The 24075-nt window shown below is 41.8% G+C and overlaps 1 protein-coding gene across 1 annotated transcript in view; it reads left to right on the top strand.

The window, feature by feature from the left end:
* Nucleotides 1-24075, top strand: part of LOC126326208 (von Willebrand factor C and EGF domain-containing protein-like) — a 147147-nt gene that overhangs the window by 74146 nt on the left and 48926 nt on the right. The window contains exon 4 of the mRNA XM_049995593.1: nucleotides 15573-15691. Within this exon, the coding sequence (XP_049851550.1) occupies nucleotides 15573-15691 (119 nt within the window). The remainder of the gene's footprint in view (nucleotides 1-15572; nucleotides 15692-24075) is intronic.

Below are 24075 nucleotides of genomic sequence, written 5' to 3'. Positions count from 1 at the left end.
TCAAGAATATTTAGTCACTTGATGTGGCTGATAGTTAGAAAATTTTTATTAACTACTTTCTTCTTTCTTTTTTGTACCTCATCTGTATGCAGTAATTTTGCAATTCTTATTGTTCAGAAAGTGACTTAGACTTGGTTGATGACAATAACATAAATATTTCATATAGAAACATTACAGTGAAGAGAATCTTCAGAATTGAAGAATCAAAATATGGAGAAAACAAAGTTCAACCCTAGTTATAAGGGTTTGTTTTAGGGTTCCCATTTGAAGAGCCTATTTTCCTATTATGTAAAGAACACTTTCTATTTTTCCCAGTTTTGCACTTGAGGAAATTACAATTCAAAATTTTAGTTATTGTAAAAAGATAAATTATTCACATTTTGGAATATAAAGCTTTGAAAAATCAAGCATGACGATGTGGCAGTACTTATTTTTCTGAGTCCAAAATGTATACTTTTACTAAAACAGCTTAGTTGGTGAAACATTTCAGGTATAATAAGATTTTAGTTCCTGGAATATTCTTGGCAGGCATTTATTAGAAAATGCCATGTGAAGAATATGCAGCCAAAAGCTAATCAGAATAACTTCACTTTGTCTTTCCTATTATTACTTAATAATATTTTACTAAAACCTTCTAATGTGAGTTTTTAAATAAGCAATATAAACACAATATAAACCACAATTTAGTCAGTCTACATTTAACCTTCATCTGCAACTCAGCTTCTCCACTATATGGGGAGTAACAACTATCCTTTTCATAATATTCTCGTTATTCCATCCTGAATTTTCCCTTGTTTGATTTAACCTTCATTTGAGAGACAGGTTTACTGATGCAGTCACTTCTTGTCATTACTAATCATTTTAGTAACAAATATTCAGTTAGCACCAAACTATTGTAAAGTACTGTCATCATTTAGAATTCATTGAAAAATGTTCTGAAGTCAGCAGTAAGTTATCAGAGTTCAGGCTGTAGGAGTTCAGTCACCATCAAAATCAGTCTATGTTCAGCATCCAACATGTTGATCAGTAGTCATTCAGTAATAGAAATTCATAGTCAGTAACATAGTCATATGTAATTAAATCGCCAGGATAGTTTATCACTTGCATAGTTAGTTTTGTTTCTGTGATTCCTATGTAGATTGATGAACTATTTTTTAGAAATACTTAATCTTGGGAACAGCAAGTCCACTCACTGAAATCTAATCAGTGTGTGTCATCTTGGTTATTTTGATTTATCATCTGTATATTTACCAATTTAATTAAAAAGATGTCTCGCTAGGCATTACAGTCAGCACTTTCACCGTGGCATTAAAGAAAAATAGGAAAATGAAATCAAAGTGATTTCTAAATATAGGTTTGTTTAAGCTTGTTTCAGTCTTTCAAAAAATGTTTGTAGAAGAAAATGCTGCAGTATAATATAAATTTCTTTTCAGGCAATACCTTGCTATGTGTTTGTTTGGCTCCTTTAACGGCTTTTCGCTGCAAAGAACACCCTTAAGTTTCAGCAAAGCTAAATAAGACAAATTGTATTCTGAAATTTCCTACTACCTTTCCAAAGGTGGTGAACAATCATAACTACAGGAAAAAAATGTTTCTGACTTTAACAAAAACCATTTATCACAACCATAGTTGCAAATTCTAATAATGGGAAAAAAGCAAACAGAAGAACAGTCCAGTGCTGTTCATATCTTCTCCATGAATATAGTTTGTCCACACAAAAGCTACACAACAATATTTTGCTTCTCAACCCAGTTCAACATTCATTCATCCATCTTGCCAATGATCCAGCTCATACGATGAGTAGTCGCTTGGCCTTTCTTATTGATTAATCACTAAGCAGCAAGCCTCCTGCACTGAAATTCCTACAGTGGTGACCCCACTATGAGCAGCAGCATCTATTTTGATGTGACAAATGTATTTTGTAATTAGTGTTCGCTTCAACAATGATGTCATTTCACGATCGCTGTCTTTTCAACAATTTGTATGGAATTGTGACTTGAGAATCACCCACACAGTCCCCTCTTCCACTTTCATAAGACTGATTTGTGTGAAAGATAGAAGTAACATGCTACCAGATCTTACCATCAATAGTAGCAATGGTGAATGGGTCCACCAACAGTGTTCAATGTATTTCAACCTCCTTGGTGCTTTTGATAATGAGGCAAATCTTGCCTCGCTTAACAAGACAGTATTCAGGCAGCTAATTCACACTGCATCACAGCACCTTGTGTTACTTCCCATCTACGTTTGTAATCAGATTCAGTGCCCAACCGAGTGGGCCACCCTCACAGTCCTTGGAATCTTGTCTGTGGTTGATCTCGTCCGTGGTTGATCTTGTACCAAATGTACTAGCACATCCCCAACAGGACCTCTGGGGGCACATATACAATCAGGTTCTTAACCTAAACTATCAATCTCCAAACCAGAACACTCAGCAACATGATTCACAACCATCAAATTTTTATTACACATCAATGAAATCATTGATGATACCACAAAGTTACTGGCCTTCCTAAGCCACATTAGGGGGTTATACCCACGTTATTAATGACATCACACAAGCACCACTGGCTGCAATCAAATTCAACACAGGAAAGGCTGTGTTGCTCTGCTGACTTGTCAAGACACCAGAAAAACAGCTACAAGAAGTAAATTGTTAGAAAAGATTGGGAAGCAGGACATGACCTCTGGCATGACAGCTGAGTTGATCAATTCACAGACACCCTGCTCTGGATGCCCTAGTTAAATTACCCCCTCAGATACAGTCAGCCTTAATCTTACACAAAAGGTGAGAAAAACAAATTATTTCTAGCTGATTGACTTCTTGCAATCCCACAGCAATGACTATACTCATATGATGTACAACAATGACAGCCACTAGCAAATTCCTGGCATGATACATCAGCCACAGCCATGAGAAGACAGAGACCTGAGCAATTAAGTATACTCATGAGGGATAGCATAAGTGATTGGCCCAGGAGTAGTGACATATGCATGGCCACAGCTGCCACACCTGTGTCTGATAAGATGTCTCATGGCAGTGAGGGGCCAGGGCTGCGGCTCTATTGATTTCACTCGTATTTCAGCAACTGGGCATGCATCTGTTAATTCTACAACCACCCAAACACAAGACACAGTCCACAGTAGGCACTCTGGATCACAACACATGAAAAAGCTGTCTACAGCTCAAGTGGTTGAAACTAGTTCTGCCCCATCCACAAATGATGGTGGTGGTCTGTGTGTTAGGCACTGCATGAAATCAAGACACCCTTATAGAAACTGGCTCTGAAGTGAGTGTGATTCCTAGGGAACTGCCATAAATGGAACATACTACACCTGCTATCGACCCGCATATTGCAAATGACACTTCTGTCACACTGTTTATGATGTCAAGGGCACTGTGTACCTCAGTTCATATGAGAAATTTACATGGCAGTTTGTGGTTGCATATGTTCACAAAACAGATCTTGGGCACAGATTTTCTCTGTCTGTTTCACCTCTCCTCTGACTGAATGTGAGATCCTTAGCTAAACCAGCATTGGAGACTCAGTACCCAGAATCACTGGCAGTCCACCAGGTGGACTTCACCAGTACAGGCCCCCCCCCCCCCCCCTTCAAACTTTACATATGACATCTGCCTACAACTATTAATGACTATTGGGCTTTGTAGTCTGAACTATGAGCAGTGATGAAGAGCTGTGAACAAAAAATGAAGAAGAGGTTTGGGCTAAACAACTAGAATTATAAGTGGAAACTGGCACATTCATTAGGTTGGGAACTGGATGTTACACAATCTTACCTAAGGCAATCAAAATGGGAACACCACCACTGTATGCAAATTCCTGCCACAAAAAAGACAGCACCTGGCTGAGATGTCAATGGACTGCACATGTTGGCAGTTGGTACAGACCACACCTCATCACTCACAAAAAATACAGGTCAGTGTGGTAAACTTCACTAATAATATGCATGCAGCTACTATGTGTGGCCCCTGTGTTTCCTACACCGTGTGTGTGATCTGTAAACAGAGAGCAGTCAAACATGAGTCCATACCCAGAGCCCAATTTGGTGTTAACTGTGCTTTGACAGAAGACCTTTAAGCTTCAGTAGCAGAGATTTTATATGGGGAGTGACTAAATCTACAGGCAGATTCCCTCTCTCCAGTACAGCCACTGACCACTACAGAGTTGCCAGCCCTAGGGCCAGTTGTACAGTCTAGGGATAAATCCAGGGATAAATAACCGTGGAATAGACTAACCACAGGTTAACTTGGGGTGCACATTTTATGATGTCATTTTATTTCCTGGTTAGTTATTCCTGGAACAGCATATCTGACAGTTAAGTTGGTAACAAGTGAATAGCACCCTGGGTATTTACATCTACATTATTTTGTATTTACTTAGTTGTTGCCTGTAGGAAATAGCATGTCACATGAGTTATAAGTGTTCTAGGTCACAAATATATTTGCTTGAGGATACCTAGAGGCTGGTAGATACTGTAAATGAGGTAGTTTAGTAGAAAACACACAAACTGCTGCAGTCTCATTCAAGGAAAATTAGTGGAAAACATTTAACTAAATTGTTAGGGTACTTATGTACATAACAATATAATGATTCATATTGAAATTATTTAAAGGATCAGGTATTTGTTCCTTGATCAGTAATAATTTCTAGATTTCTGAATAAAGTATGGGAAAAGATTTACATAAGTTTCCATTCACAAACAACTTCACTTATTTTGACAAGAGGAAAGACATAAATATTATGCCCAGGAAAGGTAGCAGATGCTATATATTGGTGGCACCCTATACATGGAATGTTAGTTCCAAATTTTGTGCAATGAAATAAAAGATTTGATAAAACTGTCAACAGCACACCAGTCTGTTTGATTCAGATGTACACACAACAGTAGTCCACCAAATGTAGCTGTATGGTAGGTGTCGAAATGTAAGTAGGCACATAATACAGAAGTAACTGTGAAATGCTGTCTGCTTTGTGAAATAGTTGGTCTTTCCAGTCTTGCCAATGAACTTTGACAACATGGGTATCATGGGGATTAATTTGACTGAAAATTCTGAGAAGTACTGGATAGCTTGCTGTTGTATTTATATCTTAAAATGATTAATTCATTACTGCAGCAATGAATGTTCTACACAGACTGTCCTTCCTGAATTACTGAACACTATCTGTGCATCCACTTCAGCAACTCTTGGGCATATATAAATCCTGTTTATATGATGTGGTGATTATTGATTATATTGAGGATATATGTGAGGAATAAGGTACCAGCATTTACAATAAGCGCTTATTATCTGTTTTTACAATCCAGTGGTAGAAATGTACCTATGGCAAATATCAAACTGAAGGCTGTTGTTGTTGTATCTCACCTTAAATGTTAGAAGAACTGGAAGCATTTCATACATAATTTTGGTTTGTGCAGTCATCTCCAGCAGCTATGTGTAATCTGGGAGGCATGACACTTTTGTGGTAATCTTCATTTTTTCTACAGTCATATTAGCTTAAAACTGTAAGCTTTGTTTTCAGAGCAACAATACTTACTTTCAAATGAAAAAAATTGCAGAGCTCTAGATAGTTCTGCTTCAAATGTAGCTTCACAAGAACCAGAGAAGGGAAGAACTGTATTGGTTAAAAAAAGAGCATACAGCTCAAAATTAGGATCAGAAAATAGAAATTAAAACATACCATTTCTGAATAAAAGTATATTAATGTAAATAAAATAGAAAGAAACTTCCACAAGGGAAAAATATATTAAAAACAAAGATTCCAAGACTTACCAAGCGGGAAAGCGCCGGCAGACAGGCACATGAATAAAACACACAAACACACACACAGAATTACGAGCTTTCGCAACTGGCAGTTGCTTCGTCAGGAAAGAGGGAAGGAGAGGGAAAAATGAAAGGATGTGGGTTTTAAGGGAGAGGGTAAGGAGTCATTCCAATCCCGGGAGCGGAAAGACTTTCCTTAGGGGAAAAAAAGGACAGGTGTACACTCACGCACACACACACACGCACGCACACACGCACACACACACGCACGCACACACGCACACACACACGCACGCACACACGCACACACACACGCACACACACACGCACACACACACGCACACACACACATCCATCCGCACATACACAGACGCAAGCAGACATATTTAAAAGGCAAAGAGTAAGGGCAGAGATGTCAGTCGAGGCGGAAGTACATAGGCAAAGAAGTTGTTGAAAGACAGGTGAGGTATGAGCGGCGGCAACTTGAAATTAGCGGAGGTTGAGGCCTGGCGGATATCGAGAAGAGAGGATATACTGAAGGGCGAGTTCCCATCTCCGGAGTTCGGATAGGTTTGTGTTGGTTGGAAGTATCCAGATAACTCGGACGGTGTAACACTGTGCCAAGATGTGCTGGCCGTGCATCAAGGCATGTTTAGCCACAGGGTGATCCTCATTACCAACAAACACTGTCTGCCTGTGTCCATTCATGCGAATGGACAGTTTGTTGCTGGTCATTCCCACATAGAAAGCGTCACAGTGCAGGCAGGTCAGTTGGTAAATCACGTGGGTGCTTTCACATGTGGCTCTCCCTTTGATCGTGTACACCTTCCGGGTTACAGGACTGGAGTAGGTGGTGGTGGGAGGGTGCATAGGACAGGTTTTACACCGGGGGCGGTTGCAAGGGTAGGAGCCAGAGGGTAGGGAAGGTGGTTTGGGGATTTCATAGGGATGAACCAAGAGGTTACGAAGGTTAGGTGGACGGCGGAAAGACACTCTTGGTGGAGTGGGGAGGATTTCATGAAGGATGGATCTCATTTCGGGGCAGGATTTTAGGAAGTCGTATCCCTGCTGGAGAGCCACATTCAAGGTCTGATCCAGTCCCGGGAAGTATTCTGTCACAAGTGGGGCACTTTTGGGGTTCTTCTGTGAGAGGTTCTGGGTTTGAGGGGATGAGGAAGTGGCTCTGGTTATCTGCTTCTGTACCAGGTTGGGAGGGTAGTTGCGGGATGCGAAAGCTGTTTTCAGGTTGTTGGTGTAATGGTCGAGGGATTCAGGACTGGAGCAGATTCGTTTGCCACGAAGGCCTAGGCTGTAGGGAAGGGACCGTTTGATGTCGAATGGGTGGCAGCTGTCATAATGGAGGTACTGTTGCTTGTTGGTGGGTTTGATGTGGACGGATGTGTGCAGCTGGCCATTGGACAGATGGAGGTCAACGTCTAGGAAAGTGGCATGGGATTTGGAGTAGGACCAGGTGAATCTGATGGAACCAAAGGTGTTGAGGTTGGAGAGGAAATTCTGGAGTTGTTCTTCACTGTGAGTCCAGATCATGAAGATGTCATCAATAAATCTGTACCAAACTTTGGGTTGGCAGGCTTGGGTAACCAAGAAGGCTTCACCCGCCTAATCCTTCACCTATACATCGACTCGGCCAATGAACACACCCGTCAACTCCTATCCCAAATCAAAGTCCTCAATCTTTCCTCTCCCACATCCACACCGGCTATACATAGCATCCTCCTACAGGCCAACCGCAAATTAGAACAACATGCCACCCTCCACCTCCAAAAACTATCCAATCTCCTGGTTTCCCACCTCCGGAAAGGCAACTCGCTCACCCTCCACAACCTTTCCAACAAACCTCAACCTCCTCTCATTGCACACAGACCCAGTCTCTCCCATCTACTCAATGTCCCACTTCCAGCTCCACTCCCCCCAACACCTCAAAATTCTAGTCAACACAGTCTGGTACCACAACACCCCAATTCAGTAGTTAACCTTTCCTCCAAACCCCTCTCCCAATCCGAAACCTCTGTCCTATCCAAAGGCCTCACCTTCAGCCCCACTCCCAGGTTCAACCAAACTGCCCTTGTCAAGGATTTACTGTCCTACACTCGTAGTCTCTGCTGGAAATATCACTTTGCCACGAAGAAAAACAATCCTGATCCCACTCCTAATGATCCAACTCCCCAAGACACTATCCAAATTGAACCCTGCCTGCAACAGTTCCGTCCTCCATCACAGCGGGACCCACCTCCTCTTCCTCAAAATCACCCTCTCCAAACCTTCCAGGAATTTCTCACTTCCAGCCTTGCCTCTCAATCTTTCTTGAAAAACCTTAATCCTACTCCCAACATCACCACAGCTGAATCCCAGGCTATCCGTGATCTGAAAGCTGACCGATCCATCATCATTCTTCCGGCTGACAAGGGTTCCACGACCGTGGTACTTGATCGTCGGGAGTATATGGCTGAGGGACTGCGTCAGCTTTCAGACAACTCTACATACAAAGTTTGCCGAGGTAATCCCATTCCTGGTGTCCAGGCGGAGCTTCAAGGAATCCTCAGAACCTTAGGCCCCCTACAAAACCTTTCACCTGACTCCATCAAACTCCTCACCCCACCGACACCTCGCACTCCTACCTTCTACCTACTTCCTAAAATTCACAAACCCAAACATCCTGGCCGCCCCATTGTAGCTGGTTACCAAGCCCCCACAGAACATATCTCTGCCTACGTAGATCAACACCTTCAACCCATTACATGCAGTCTCCCATCCTTCATCAAAGACACCAACCACTTTCTCGAACGCCTGGAATCCGTACCCAGTCTGTTACCCCCGGAAACCATCCTTGTAACCATTGATGCCACTTCCCTATACACGAATATCCCGCACGTCCAGGGCCTCGCTGCAATGGAGCACTTCCTTTCACGCCGATCACCTGCCACCCTACCTAAAACCTCTTTCCTCGTCACCTTAGCCAGCTTCGTCCTGACCCACAACTTCTTCACTTTTGAAGGCCAGACATACCAACAATTAAAGGGAACAGCCATGGGTACCAGGATGGCCCCCTCGTATGCCAACCTATTTATGGGTTGCTTAGAGGAAGCCGCCTTGGTTACCCAAGCCTGCCAACCCAAAGTTTGGTACAGATTTATTGATGACATCTTCATGATCTGGACTCACAGTGAAGAACAACTCCAGAATTTCCTCTCCAACCTCAACACCTTTGGTTCCATCAGATTCACCTGGTCCTACTCCAAATCCCATGCCACTTTCCTAGACGTTGACCTCCATCTGTCCAATGGCCAGCTGCACACATCCGTCCACATCAAACCCACCAACAAGCAACAGTACCTCCATTATGACAGCTGCCACCCATTCGACATCAAACGGTCCCTTCCCTACAGCCTAGGCCTTCGTGGCAAACGAATCTGCTCCAGTCCTGAATCCCTCGACCATTACACCAACAACCTGAAAACAGCTTTCGCATCCCGCAACTACCCTCCCAACCTGGTACAGAAGCAGATAACCAGAGCCACTTCCTCATCCCCTCAAACCCAGAACCTCTCACAGAAGAACCCCAAAAGTGCCCCACTTGTGACAGAATACTTCCCGGGACTGGATCAGACCTTGAATGTGGCTCTCCAGCAGGGATACGACTTCCTAAAATCCTGCCCCGAAATGAGATCCATCCTTCATGAAATCCTCCCCACTCCACCAAGAGTGTCTTTCCGCCGTCCACCTAACCTTCGTAACCTCTTGGTTCATCCCTATGAAATCCCCAAACCACCTTCCCTACCCTCTGGCTCCTACCCTTGCAACCGCCCCCGGTGTAAAACCTGTCCTATGCACCCTCCCACCACCACCTACTCCAGTCCTGTAACCCGGAAGGTGTACACGATCAAAGGGAGAGCCACATGTGAAAGCACCCACGTGATTTACCAACTGACCTGCCTGCACTGTGACGCTTTCTATGTGGGAATGACCAGCAACAAACTGTCCATTCGCATGAATGGACACAGGCAGACAGTGTTTGTTGGTAATGAGGATCACCCTGTGGCTAAACATGCCTTGATGCACGGCCAGCACATCTTGGCACAGTGTTACACCGTCCGAGTTATCTGGATACTTCCCACCAACACCAACCTATCCGAACTCCGGAGATGGGAACTCGCCCTTCAGTATATCCTCTCTTCTCGATATCCGCCAGGCCTCAACCTCCGCTAATTTCAAGTTGCCGCCGCTCATACCTCACCTGTCTTTCAACAACTTCTTTGCCTCTGTACTTCCGCCTCGACTGACATCTCTGCCCTTACTCTTTGCCTTTTAAATATGTCTGCTTGTGTGTGTGTGTGTGTGTGTGTGTGTGTGTGTGTGTGTGTGTGTGTGTGTGTGTGTGTGTGTGTGGGCGCGCGCGCGCACACCTGTCCTTTTTTTCCCCTAAGGGAAGTCTTTCCGCTCCCGGGATTGGAATGACTCCTTACCCTATCCCTTAAAACCCACATCCTTTCATTTTTCCCTCTCCTTCCCTCTTTCCTGACGAAGCAACTGCCAGTTGCGAAGCTCGTAATTCTGTGTGTGTGTTTGTGTGTTTTATTCATGTGCCTGTCTGCCGGCGCTTTCCCGCTTGGTAAGTCTTGGAATCTTTGTTTTTAATATAAAAGTATATTAATTTACATTTGTTTACTTTATTTTTATTCAGTTACATCAGAGAACTGAAATAATTAAAAAACTGTGTCTTGTGTGTGTTGATCATTGTCATACACATCCCTTTTATTATCCTGCTGGCTGTCTCCTTGTCAGTTCCAGGTAAGTCTCCAATGGACAGAAGGAAATAACCAGAGGCAAAATATCTGTGTGTCAGTAGTGGCTGCTGCATTGGCAGGACAGTCATTTCTGAAAGAAAGAAAAGAATGACATGAGACAGTTAAAGAGAAATTTAAAAACGTAGCTTGACAGCCACTCCTTCCACAGTCATGATTATGCAGATTCAGTAACTAAAGATTCCTGTTAGCTTCTTACAACATAAAGATAACAATTACTTTGATACATATGAATGTGGTTATGTGGATAATACTAATAACTGAGAAATAAAACTGCTATCTGATATAGCTTTCTTTTAAAAAACTGACTTTCCCATTAGTTTTACTGCATCAAACTTAGCTTGAGTAAGAACAGATAATTTACATGTTTATGGGATTAATGCTAGGTTGTGAAAAATTTTGGTCTGAAGCATTCACTAAAAGATGAAAAGCTGTTGTCCTAATGGGAGATAAGTGAACTATAGATGTGGCTGAATGAACTCAGGACATTTGTATACAAACAAACTTGTTGTTGCATTAACAAAATGCTAACTTTCCTCTTAATCTTACTGTCTTAAGCTTAGCTTGAGTAAGCACAAATAGTTCACAGGCTTCAGCAAATGACAAGTGGGAGACAATATTGTTCCTCTGAAACAGGAGGAGGGGACGACAATGCACCATCTTGTTTGTCAGCACAAGAAGTGACCCTTCTGATGCTGCATCTGACGAATTTACACACTGACCAGCAATCTTGCTATGGCCATATCTAGTGACGTTTCCCCCTACCATACCCAGTATCATCTGCACTAAAAGGGGAGAGGGGCCACCATCACACTTATTCAATGATAAGTACATTCATGTCCAGTGTTGTTGCCAGTTGCAGCATGGATTGTCATGCACATCTTTGTAAAGAATGCATGAATGGCCGAGATCTCCATTGACCTCTTCTTGCCAGTGCTCTACACTGCAGGGGATGGGACTCTGTGGGGAAAATGACCATTTATGTCAATAAATATCATGTAAATAAAACTGTAGTAGCAGTATTTGTTGGACCAGGAATGGTTAGGAATTACTAACTCACATCTGTATATTAGAAAACCAACCTTATAAATGTCAGCATGTAGCCATATTACAAATTAACATGCAATGGGATTTAAAATGACTTGTTCAACACCATTATGATTTATAGTGCAAAACAAAATGATCCATGGAACATGAAGCAAGCTAACTAGCTATCAATGATCTGCTGCACTCAATTGTCAACAATCTCTCTCTCTCTCTCTCTCTCTCTCTCTCTCTCTCTCTCTCTCTCTCTCTCTCTCCCCCCCCACCCAATCCCTCCTACTTTATCTCCCCCCCCTTGGTGACAAATTTCTGGGTGTGCTATATGTTGATTGTTCTTCTCTCGCAGCAGTATTCATTCTGACTTAAGTGAACCTTGCCTTTGTTGGGGTGTAATTAGTCACTAAACCTTCAGTGAGTTCTGCTGTTTCATCACTAGCAGGGCTTTCAGTACCCAATTCTTGTTTGTCTGCTACACAGCTAGACTTGGGATGAACTTCAGTGTCTCACTCCTGTCCTGTTTATCAAAGCTTAAGTCTAGAAGATTATTCTCACTATCATTTCTAAACTCATAGTATCTCTAGAAATCACATAAATACATTGTTACATAATCAGTTTCAACAGTGCCTGTAAAATACCCTTTCTTCTCACAGCTACAATCTTGAATAAATTATTTTAAAGTTATTGTTGTGGAAGTTTGTATTCAGTCTCAAACTTTCAGTGACTCTCTAATGTCATTTTCAGGAGATCTCCATAGACCATTTGGTACTTTAATATGGCCAGTTATATAAAATACCCAGTGGCCTATGGAAATTACCTGGTTATGAGTGGCAGAAGCTGTAAAACCTTTATGGCTGAATACAAATATGACACTACAAGAACTCCATGCAACATTTATCCAAGTACCTAAGTATCTTTCTTCAGTTATTTTCATTAGATATTTGAAATATATGTTTGAAACAAATACTAACAAAGAGATAGAGGGGCTGGCCAGTACTTACCTCAGCTCAGTACAGCCAATATCTACACAAAACACACAGCTTTCGGAATAAATGTTCCTTCATCAGGGAGGAGAGAGGGGAAAGAAAGGGAAGAAGAGAAAGTGGATTTAGATACTCACAACCCAGGTTATGAAGCAACAGGGAAAGGAAAACAGGGAGGGTAGCAAGGATGGAGGCATGGTTGTCAGAGGGAAGCCAAAGATATTCTACTGTAAGTACTGTGCCAGCTTCAAACCAAAGAGGATGCATACAGAAGTAAAGAGGTATATAGTTTAAAGATGTAGGATGAAAAGATGCATGAATGGCTAAAGAGGAAAGGGAAAGAGGAGAAGACTGAAGAGTAAATGGGAGTGAGGTTGTTTAACGTAGGTTCAGTCCAGGGGGATGGCGGGATGAAAGGGTGTGTTGGAGTGCAAGTTCCCATCTCCACAGTTCAGAGGGACTGGTGTTGGGTGGGAGAAGCCAAATGGCACATATGGTGTATCAGGTTCCTAGGTCCCTAGAATTATGCTGGAGGGCATGCTCCGCTACTGGGTATTGGACATCTCCTAGACGGACAGTTCGTCTGTGTCCGTTTATGCGCTCAGCCAGTTTAGTTGTTGTCATACCAATGTAAAAGGCTGTGCAGTGCAGGCATGTCAGCTGATAAATGACATGTGTAGTTTCACACGTGGCCCTGCCTTGAATTGTGTGTGTTTTACCAGTAATGGGGCTGGAGTAGGTGGTTGTGGGGGGATGCATGGGGCAGGTTTTGCAGCGGGGTCAGTTACAGGGGTAGGAACTGCTGGGTAGAGAAGGTAGTCTGGGAATATTGTAGGGTTTAACAAGGATGTTACCCAGGATCCCATTCCCTCCATCCAGACTGAGCTGCAGCAAATCCTAAAAATCCAAGGTCCCTCACAAGGCCTCTCAACGGCTTCCATAGACTTACTCACTCCACCTGAGCCACGTACCAATACCTTCTGCCTATTACCCAAAATCCACAAAGAGTACCATCCTGGCCGTCCCATTGTACTAGGCTTCAAAGCCCCAACAGAACATACCTCAGCTCTGGTAGACCAACACCTCCAACCTATCACCTGCAGACTCCCATTCTACATCAAGGACACAAACCACTTACTTGAACACCTCAAATCCATTCCCACTCCTCTCCCACCTGAAACCTTTCTTGTCACCATAGATGCTACATCCCTTTATGCAAACATTCCACACACCCATGGTCTCTCTGCCCTTGAGCACTACCTCTCCCAACGCCCACCCAAAGATCTTCCAAAAACCTCATTCCTTATCACACTTACCAACTTCATCCTCACCCATAATTACTTCACTTTAGAAGGCCAGACCTACAAACAAATCAGGGGAGCGGCCATGGGAACCAGGATGGCTCTGTCTTATGCCAACCTCTTCATGGGTCGCATGGAGGAGGCTTTCCTGAAGACCCAACAGCTGCTTCCCCTGGTCTGGTATAGGTTTATAGATGACATCTTTGTGGTCTGGACTCATGGTGAAGAAACACTCCTTAATTTCCTCCATAACCTCAACTCCTTTTCGAATCTGAATTTCACCTTGTCCTTCTCCAAAACCCAAGCCACCTTCCTGGATGTTGACCTTCATCTTGTTGAAGCTCATATCCACACCTCTGTCCATATCAAATACGTGGCAAACGTATCTGCTCCAGTGATGAATCACTCAACAATTACACCAATAATCTGACCAGTGCTTTCCTCTCCTGCAACTATCCTGCAGACCTTGTCCACAAACAGATCTCCCGAGCAATACATTCCTCCCCTTCCAACAACAATGTTCCTACCCTCGGACCACACAGAAGCATCCCCCTTGTCACCCAATATTATCCTGGCTTCGAATACATCAATAAATTACTCCGCCAGGGATATGACTTTCTCAAGTCAACCCCTGACTTGCCTTTCATCGCCCCCCTAACCTCCGTAACATCCTTGTTAAACCCTACAATATTCCCAGAGTACCTTCTCTACCCAGCGGTTCCTACCCCTGTAACCGACCCCGCTGCAAAACCTGCCCCATGCATCCCCCCACAACCACCTACTCCAGCCCCATTACTGGTAAAACACACACAATTCAAGGCAGGGCCACGTGTGAAACTACACATGTCATTTATCAGCTGACATGCCTGCACTGCACAGCCTTTTACATTTGTATGACAACAACTAAACTGGCTGAGCGCATGAACGGACACAGACGAACTGTCCGCCTAGGAGATGTCCAATACCCAGTAGCGGAGCATGCCCTCTACCATAATTCTAGGGACCTAGGAACCTGATACACCATATGTGCCATTTGGCGTCTCCCACCCAACACCAGTCCCTCTGAACTGCGGAGGTGGAAACTTGCACTCCAACACATCCTTTCATCTCACCATCCCCCTGGACTGAACCTACATTAAACAACCTCACTCCCATTTACTCTTCAGTCTTCTCCTCTTTCCCTTTCCTCTTTAGCCATTCATGCATCTTTTCATCCTACATCTTTATACTATATACCTCTTTACTTCTGTGTGCATCCTCTTTGGTTTGAAGCTGGCACAGTACTTACAGTAGAATATCTTTGGCTTCCCTCTAACAACCATGCCTCCATCCTTGCTACCCTCCCTGTTTTCCTTTCCCTGTTGCTTCATAACCTGGGTTGTGAGTAACTAAACCCACTTTCCCTTCTTCCCTTTCTTTCCCCTCTCTCCTCCCTGATGAAGGAACATTTATTCTGAAAGCTAGGAACGTAAATTTTCAGTTGTTTTTTGTGTATCTATCGACTGTACTGAGCTGAGGTAAGTACTGGCCAGCCCCTCTATCTCTTTGTTAGTATTTGTTTCACATCTTTATATGAAATTTTCCATTAATTATTGAAATATATGTTTGAACATCTTTAACTATCATGTCTCACATTTAGGGCAGCTCTGAGCTGTATTACCAGTGAATGTCCAGAGCACTTGTTTGATGTGGAATTGCCAAAAGGTTGCTATCATACACATGAGTTGGACACCTGCTGTGCATCGGGTGAACTTTGTGGTGAGTGGACATAAAGACTCTTCCTCTTCTTGTGTAATGCTGCTTTTCATTGTTAACATAACTGTAATAGTGTTTCTGCATTATTTTTCATATGCATCATAAATTATTTTACCTAATTAAACAGTTCAAAAAAGATAACAGCAAATTGTACATTATGGGTATCTGCAACTGAAGGTATTCATTCTTGACAAAATGGAAACAGATGTTGTATGATCCTTTAATAGTCTGCCAGTTTAACAACATTAGTTGCGTCTTCAGTTACATCTAAATAAAGAAGAATAACATGTGAAGGAATTTATATTTAATATCTCTGTTAAGTTTTAAAACCAGAAAAAGGGACTTAAAAATGAACTGTTCTCTTTAGTCACCTTCTTTTATGACCATTTTCTTCATTCCACCTGTTATAAGTTTTGACTTTCATCGCTATTTCAAGAATTTGTGGGGAACATCCAGTGCACTCAACTTTTTCCTGTAAATCATCTGCAATTAAGTAAGTTGACTCCTATATTTAAATTTCTTTTTGCCAGTTACAAATCGCATACCACATTATTTTTATTATCCCTAGATTCTTGTCATTTCTGCAAATTTTTTTTATAATTTTTAATTCTCTCATGTGCTAGTCTTACTCTCATGTGCTTGTCTTAATTTTGATGTACCTGAAGATACAACTCTGATGTTGTGAAACTGGTGGTACTACTAAAGGATTATACAACAGCTGTTTACTGTTTATTTTTCAAGAAAGTTAATGAGGAGATCAGTTCCATTTATGAATATGAACATTAACATTTAAAATACAAAAATGAGACAAGTAATACGTGGGACAGAAGATTAACATTTGTCTATCCGCCCCAAAAATAGGAATAATCCAGGCAGGACTGACTCGTCCACACTAACAATTAAAAAATCTCTTATTACGACAATTTTGAGATTTTGTCTCATACACTCATTGTGTTCTGTATATCCCATCAAGGAGGAGAACCTTTATTGATGTAGAATGAATCAATATACAATTGAACAAAGTTGAGCAGTGACTATAATCTTGTGGGGACACAGTGTCAAGTAATATGTCTGTCCAGAGAACACACAAAAAGTGGAACATCTGGGTGGACTCCAGAGAAGTCAGTTCAGTTTAGAACCTTAACCTTGCATCATATCGAGCGGCTGTATGCTGTGTTATGAGAATAAAGCAATATCATCACACCAATATGTCATCTATGTTATTCCTAAGATCCCTGCATCTAGTAGGGAAATCTACCATATCAGTGATCCACGACAACTGCATAAGTAGATGAGGAGACATTTCATTCAATATAATGATAATACAAAATAACAGTACAACCATCTTGCATCAGTTACATCACCCCCACCAGTTCCTCTAGATTGTCTCTCAAGGGTTAATATGGGTGATGTGCAACATCAGTATGATAAGTCAGCCAGTGCTCAAATATGAACTAAATAAAACTATGGATGTTTCTTATCAAGAAATCAGTGTTCCAGATCATCACTACAGTGGCCACTATTGAACTTTGTATAAGAATCAGTATCATGATTCAGCAGGACAAGTCGGACAAGGTATATGATATGACAATATGAATATGAACAATAACAAGACTCTTGCACCAAGTGCCTCAGCTGCTTTGTGAACACTATTAGCGAATATGACTGCCATGTATGGCAGAGTGCAACAGGACACACTGCCTGGACACGATAACCAGATCTGCAACTGCACCCTGATCACTCCACAATACTTAATTGGTTATAAAGTTTTTCATGACTGCACTAGTGCAACCACAACTTTTACTTTGTTTGGAGACTCAGCACATGCTGCCTTCATTCTTGCCAGAACAATTGGCACTTTGGTCTGAGGCAGTGGAATTTGTCTGTACCTCATTAGGAATTTTGGATGATCACTCTCATTTCATGACTTCAATTTGCCACTTAGCAGAGCATGCTGACAGTATGTGATATAATACTTGCCAAATGAACAAAAGAAATATGGAGCATCAAATTCCACCTAACTCCAGTGATTGTCACACACCCACAAACAACTACTAAAACAGGCAATCTGCGATAAACAAGTTCTCCATAAGATACTGCCCCATCTGTAGTGCCAACTATGGACACTACTTGCCATGACCAGATGTGGCATTATGGAATTTATGGGTTGTCAAGCTTCTGCTATGCCTACAACTTAGCATGATTGCTCATGAGACGGTGCTAAAGCAGCAGATTTGGCTGGTGAACAGAATATTTGCTGTGCTACAGCACAGACAACACAACAGTTCTGTGGACAATAACATCCCACACAGTCTAGATCTGAGCCAAACCACTCTGACACACATTGAAAGTGATGATGGTGATGTCACCACCCCCAGCTAGGACACGAAACTCACTCACACACCACTGTTCTCCACCAAGTGTTGTCACTGCCCTAAGGTCACCAAATTGCTGGTATTGTGCACAGTTTGGTGATACCACATGTATCTCCAAGCCTCCCTGCAGCTATGGCAAACTGCTACACCCCCCCCCCCCCCCCCCACTCCTCCCAAACTCTAAACAGGGGTTGCAGTAGAAACACTGATCTTTGCTGACATTTCAAGCGACCAGTGCCTACAATGCTTGGGACAAACATCCTTGGCACCAGTTTCAGCACTGGGAGGAAGGCTCTATATATTTGATCAAAGTGTGTGTCAATACTTCCTCACTGGTATGGGGTCAGACATCAGTATAGTACCAAGACGCACAAATGCAACTATCTAGCACAACATCCCTAATGCTCTGCTCTGCAAATGACTTTCATATCACTGTGTGCAGAACCACTAGCTGTACCTTGGAACTAGTTTCAGATCAACAGTTCCCATGGAACTTCATTACAGATGTGAGTGAACCAGTCATAAGGATAGAGTTCCTACAGCACTTTCACCATATTTAAAAAAAAAAAAAAAAAAAAAAAAAAAAAAAAAATGCAGTGCTACTGCAGCATGAAATCAGGTGACTCATTCCACCATTATTCACTCAAATGTTTCTTTGTGCACCAGAAACTACCTCAAGCTCTGTTGGGCATCAGCATGATGTCACTTAGTCTAATGAATTAAAGGAGTGTGTTATGACAATGTAGATCCTAATGATGAAACACCAACTTTATCTGGAGACTCAAAAAGCATAGGATACACTTCTTTCTGACAATACAGTGCTTCAACACGTACAGACATGTCCACTGTACTTGTGCACAGAGACAAACAATGCAAGAGCCTTTCACTCACACATCACACAGTCGATGTCAGCACTACCTATGCCATGCTCACTTTGACAGATGACTCCCCACCATCACTATAACCCACAGCTGCACAGTCAATGACATTGAGCACACCACACCACACTGAACAAAGGTCAGTAAGGCACAGTCTGCCTCATCTCTGTGTATCAGATGAGTGTACCATACACTCATTCAACCAGTCACAAGTGAATGTTCAACAATGTCCATCAATGATGGTACAGCACACTGAATACTGTCAACACCCAGTCCACAGCCATCCACCATAAAGAACGATGGCTGGCACGTGACACTTCCGGACTGCAAATGTGGTGCTTGATGAACTTTCACAGTTAGGGATGGTCTGCCCTTCATACAGCCCATGGACTTCTACAATAAAACTTATACTGAAATAGGATGAATCTGCAAGACTCTGTAGTGATTATAGAGCTCTTAGTGCTCAAACAATGTGAAATAGTTGCCAGATCCCAAATAACCAAGACCTTATGTACTCTGTAGTGGGTGCAACTATTTTCAGTGTCACTGATTGCAGAAAAGCTTACGTTCAAATACCTATGAACCAGCCCGCATCTTGCGGTCGTGCGGTAGCGTTCTTGCTTCCCACGCCCGGGTTCCCGGGTTCGGTTCCCAGTGGGGTCAGGGATTTTCTCTGCCTCATGATGGCTGGTGTTGTGTGATGTCCTTAGGTTAGTTAGGTTTAAGTAGTTCTAAGTTCTAGGGGACTGATGACCATAGATGTTAAGTCCCATAGTGCGCAGAGCCATTTGAACCATTTGAACCTATGAACCCAGACAATGTCTCAAAGACAACAGTAACCACATATTGGGACTTTGATTTCCTCTTCCTTCCCTACAGATTAAAGGATGCAGCTCAAACTTGGCAGCAGTTCACTGATGGAGTTCTCTTCAAATTATGTTTTTGTTGTGCTTACCTTGATGATATCCTAACATTTTCTGCCGCCCCACACAACCATGAAAGGCATCTTGAACTAGTTCTGGCTGCCCTCTAGGATAAGGGCAGGGTCATAAATGACAATCACAATTGTGGAAAGCTGAAGTGAACTTTCTCTGACACTTGCCAAATGCCCCAATGATCAAACCCATCTCCAAATGAATGGTACTCTTTAAGCAGTTACCCTCCCCACAGAATTACTGTGGCCTATGGCACTAGGCATTGTAAAATTTTACTGATATCTGCTGCCACAGATGGCAGCAATAATGACCCCCCCCCCCCCCCCTCCCCACATCTCACTAATGCTTTCACTGGAGAAAATACACAAGGAGAGAAGAAATTGGAATGGACTGATAAAATAAGAGTTCTTCATACTAGCCACAGACTGCTTCATTTATTCTAAAAAAAAATTCATCTGTTCAACAAATTGAAAGGAAAATTGACCTTACAAAGTAAGAGTTTTGCTGTTATTTAGGTGGGTGTGTTCAGGAGGTTCCATTTAAGGTGTATTCATATGGACACAGGGTATAAAAATGAGGAAGGGAAATGGCCTGGAGTGGGTGATGATAGAACTGACAGACGAGCAGCAGAAGACTCAACACAGGTTCAGTATAGAAATATAACGGTATGTTCTGATAGAACAGGACTTGGGAATGGGTTTGAATGTAAATTAGAGGTGAAGGACTATATTCTATTTTTTGTAAAGCCCTGCTGCATACTAGTTTCAAGACAAAGTATTTTGGACTGGGAATCACTATGTGGTGCCAAAATGTGTATGACAACCACTTAATAGTAGTTGCGAAGAAAGAAGGAACTGGGGGTATAGTGATCAATGCCCAACATTTGAATGAAATTTTAGTACAGCAGAATGATGGGGCAAGCAATATGGAGGAAATGTTACAAAAGTTTGACAGGACCAAGTACTAAACATTGGTAGAAATTACCTGCAGTTATTGGAAAATGTTTGCTGAGTAGTCAGGAAAGTATACTGCCTTCCTTCATGAAGGAAAATGCTATCAGTTTTGGATGGTGCCTTTTGGATTGAGCATGACAATATGTTTTCATTCGCTTAATGGATGATGATGATAGGTAAGGTCATGTTGAGTGGGATTAGCATTATGTGGATGATATTTTGATTTCAAGCAAGAGATAGGAGGAGCATTGAGATTTGTTGACTGATGTACTATCTGCATTAGATAAAGAGGGGGTTGATGTAAAATTAGGAAAATCAGAATTATTTCAAGAATTGAAGTACTTGGGACATGTTATTAAGGAAGTGGAGATAGCACCAGATCCTGAATAGCTGAAAGTGAGAGGAACTGGCAGTGCCCACAAACCAAAAGCAATTGGAAGCTTTGTTGAGATTATTAGGCTTGTATTGCAAATTTGTTAGTAGGCACTTAATCAATGATCGATCTCTGATGCAGCTGCTTAAGAGGAATTACACAAAGATGTCAACTGAGTGATGGGACCAAGTGTTTAGAAGTCTGAAGCACGAACTTCTTTGTGGTAAAATATTGTACCATCCTGATACTATTATCCAATTTTGTATCACTTCAGATGCATGTGGGTATGGACTGGGTGTGGAAGTGTTTCAAAATGTACCCACATCAGGAGGATTGATTAAGCGTAGGACAATTGTGGCTGTTGAGCATTGACAGCATCATAGAGGAATTGTAGTTTGTCTGAACTGGAAGCTCAGACTTCGTTGTGGTGTGGGTGTTCCAGAAAATTGAAAATTACTTATTGGTAAACAAAACTGTTGTATTCATAGCTCACAAGGCATTCAGTTTTCTTAGAACTGGAGATAATGTAAGAGGTTGTGAGAATGTCATAACACACTTTCTCAGATTCCAAGGATGAGAGGGAATGACCAGGAGGTGACACAGGACAAGGATGAGATAAAAATATTATACTTCCAAAAAGAGAGAGATTATAATGTGATTAGGAAGGTGTGTCAGAGCATTAGACATGAGGAGAATGTAGATTAAAACTTGAGGTTGCCCAAGCATTATTTGAACTCTGGTACTTATCAAAAGGTCAAGATCTATCATACTCTGCACAAAGGTATTCTTTTAAAGAGGAAGTGTGATGAAGTGGAAGACTGTAAACTATGCTTTCTGGTACATAATGTAGAGAAATTAATTGATATAGTGGAAGAAAGTTACTGACTGTTTGGGCCATGCAAGTGAACTGCCAAGCTTCAAGGAAGTTAGTATTTAACAACTTGTGGAGGGTGAGAAAGAAGCTAGCTACATGTGAGAAGGTGAAGGCAACTACCATATCAATTTGCCTGGAACTTGTGGTCTAGTGGAGAGCGTTGTTGCCTCAGTATCATGGGATCCTGGGTTCAATTCCTGGCAGGCTTGAGGATTTTCTCTGCCCGGGGACTGGGTGTTTGTGCTGTCCTCATCATTCCATAATCATCATTCGTGACAGTGGCTAGATTGGATTGGGTAAAAAAAAGTTGGAACTGTGTAAAAGTTGCAACTGTGTAAGGGTGCTGGTGACAGCACAGTTAAGTACCCCACAAGCCAAACATCACCACCATGTCAATTCAGGGTTTGAGTCAAAGTGTACTCACCTCTAGACCCAACGAATTAATAGCAGAAGACTTGTTTGGCCCTTTTCCAGTGCCAAGAGGAGGGTATAGTTACACATTTTTGATCCTAGAGATGTTTCCACGGTTCGTAGAACTCTATGCAAGGAGAGGCCTTGCTGTTGGACAATAGTCCTCAGTTTGTGTCTAGGTGGTTAAAGCAGTGCATGGAGAAAAAAGGATGTAAAGTGTATTAAAATTTTGGAATCTTCCCCACAAAGGAACATGAATGAGAGGGTTATGAGGGAACTGAATAGGAGTGATCAAAGGAAAGAGACTCAAAGAAATTTTGGCATGTATATCATGGACCATTTAATGTAGCACACAAGCCCGATGAAAATGCATATTTACTGGTGTACACAAGATCTAAGAAGGAATTAGGTTTGGGAAAAATCATAGATTTGAAACCATATCCACAGGGAGGAAGTATGTGATTAGGACTATTGGAGATAATCTTTCTCCATGCACACTTTATAGTAGTTTAAATGTATTAAGGTAGAAACATTTAATCATATGGGATAGAACATGTGCTGATGTGGTTGGACCAAAAGGGATTACACAGAGTATTTCAGTTACTTAATCTGATAGTACCAGTCAATATTATGTGATGTTTTATTACCTAACAGAGTGGGTTGAGTGATGATTTCAGTAGATGTAGAGGAATGAACTTAAGAATGAGAGATTTTATCAATTAGAAAGTTAGTAGTGTGTTCAGTTTTGATTTACGTCCAAGCTAGAAAATTTAGTGAGAGTTGGCTCACTATAGCAGAAACTTCTGCATACAAAGTGATGAAATGAATATTTTTTTGTATATGTCGCAATTTTATGCATAAATATCAAGAGGAAACCTTGTTGTAGTATAGGTACAAGAAGTATTTGCCCAACTCAGTCAATGATTTTCTTTAGTAAACTGTAAGATATTTCATTTCTATTGTTCTGAAAATCGTTAGCTGTCACTTATTTATTCTTGCTATTATTGGGAAGTTGGGAGGGATTGAAGTTGCAAATGAATTATTTTTGGAGTGGTAATTCATGGGTATATGTATTTTACATTTGGCAAGGCTTATTTATTTCCTTCTTTTAAAGGATATACTCTCTGTGGGGTTATTAAGCATCACTTTATTAACTGTTAGCTTATAGTACAAAATGTTCTTCTTATACCCCTAACATTGTTTAAGAAATATTTGACTAGGGCAAGAGCATTTTCTGTCCATCTGTGTCAGTGGATTGGTATGTAGTTCAGATACTAATGCCAGTGTTTGTTCTCACTGGTTACACAGAGAAGATAGCTGAGGACTTGTGTGTTGCCTGATAAACCATCTTATTCCATTGAGGGAGAATAGTACCATAACCAATGGACTTAATGTATCACTTTATATCATGTTTTAAAAATAAAGATTCCAAGACTTACCAAGCGGGAAAGCGCCAGTAGACAGGCACAATAAATGGTGCGTGCGTGCGTGTACACCTGTCCTTTTTCCCCCCCTAAGGTAAGTCTTTCCGCTCCCAGGATTGGAATGACTCCTTACCCTCTCCCTTAAAACCCACATCCTTTCATCT

This window comes from Schistocerca gregaria, chromosome 2, assembly GCF_023897955.1.
Source record: "Schistocerca gregaria isolate iqSchGreg1 chromosome 2, iqSchGreg1.2, whole genome shotgun sequence".
NCBI lineage: Eukaryota > Metazoa > Arthropoda > Insecta > Orthoptera > Acrididae > Schistocerca > Schistocerca gregaria.
The sequence above is the reverse complement of the archived record's forward strand: the minus strand, read 5'-3'. Positions and strand labels throughout refer to the sequence as shown.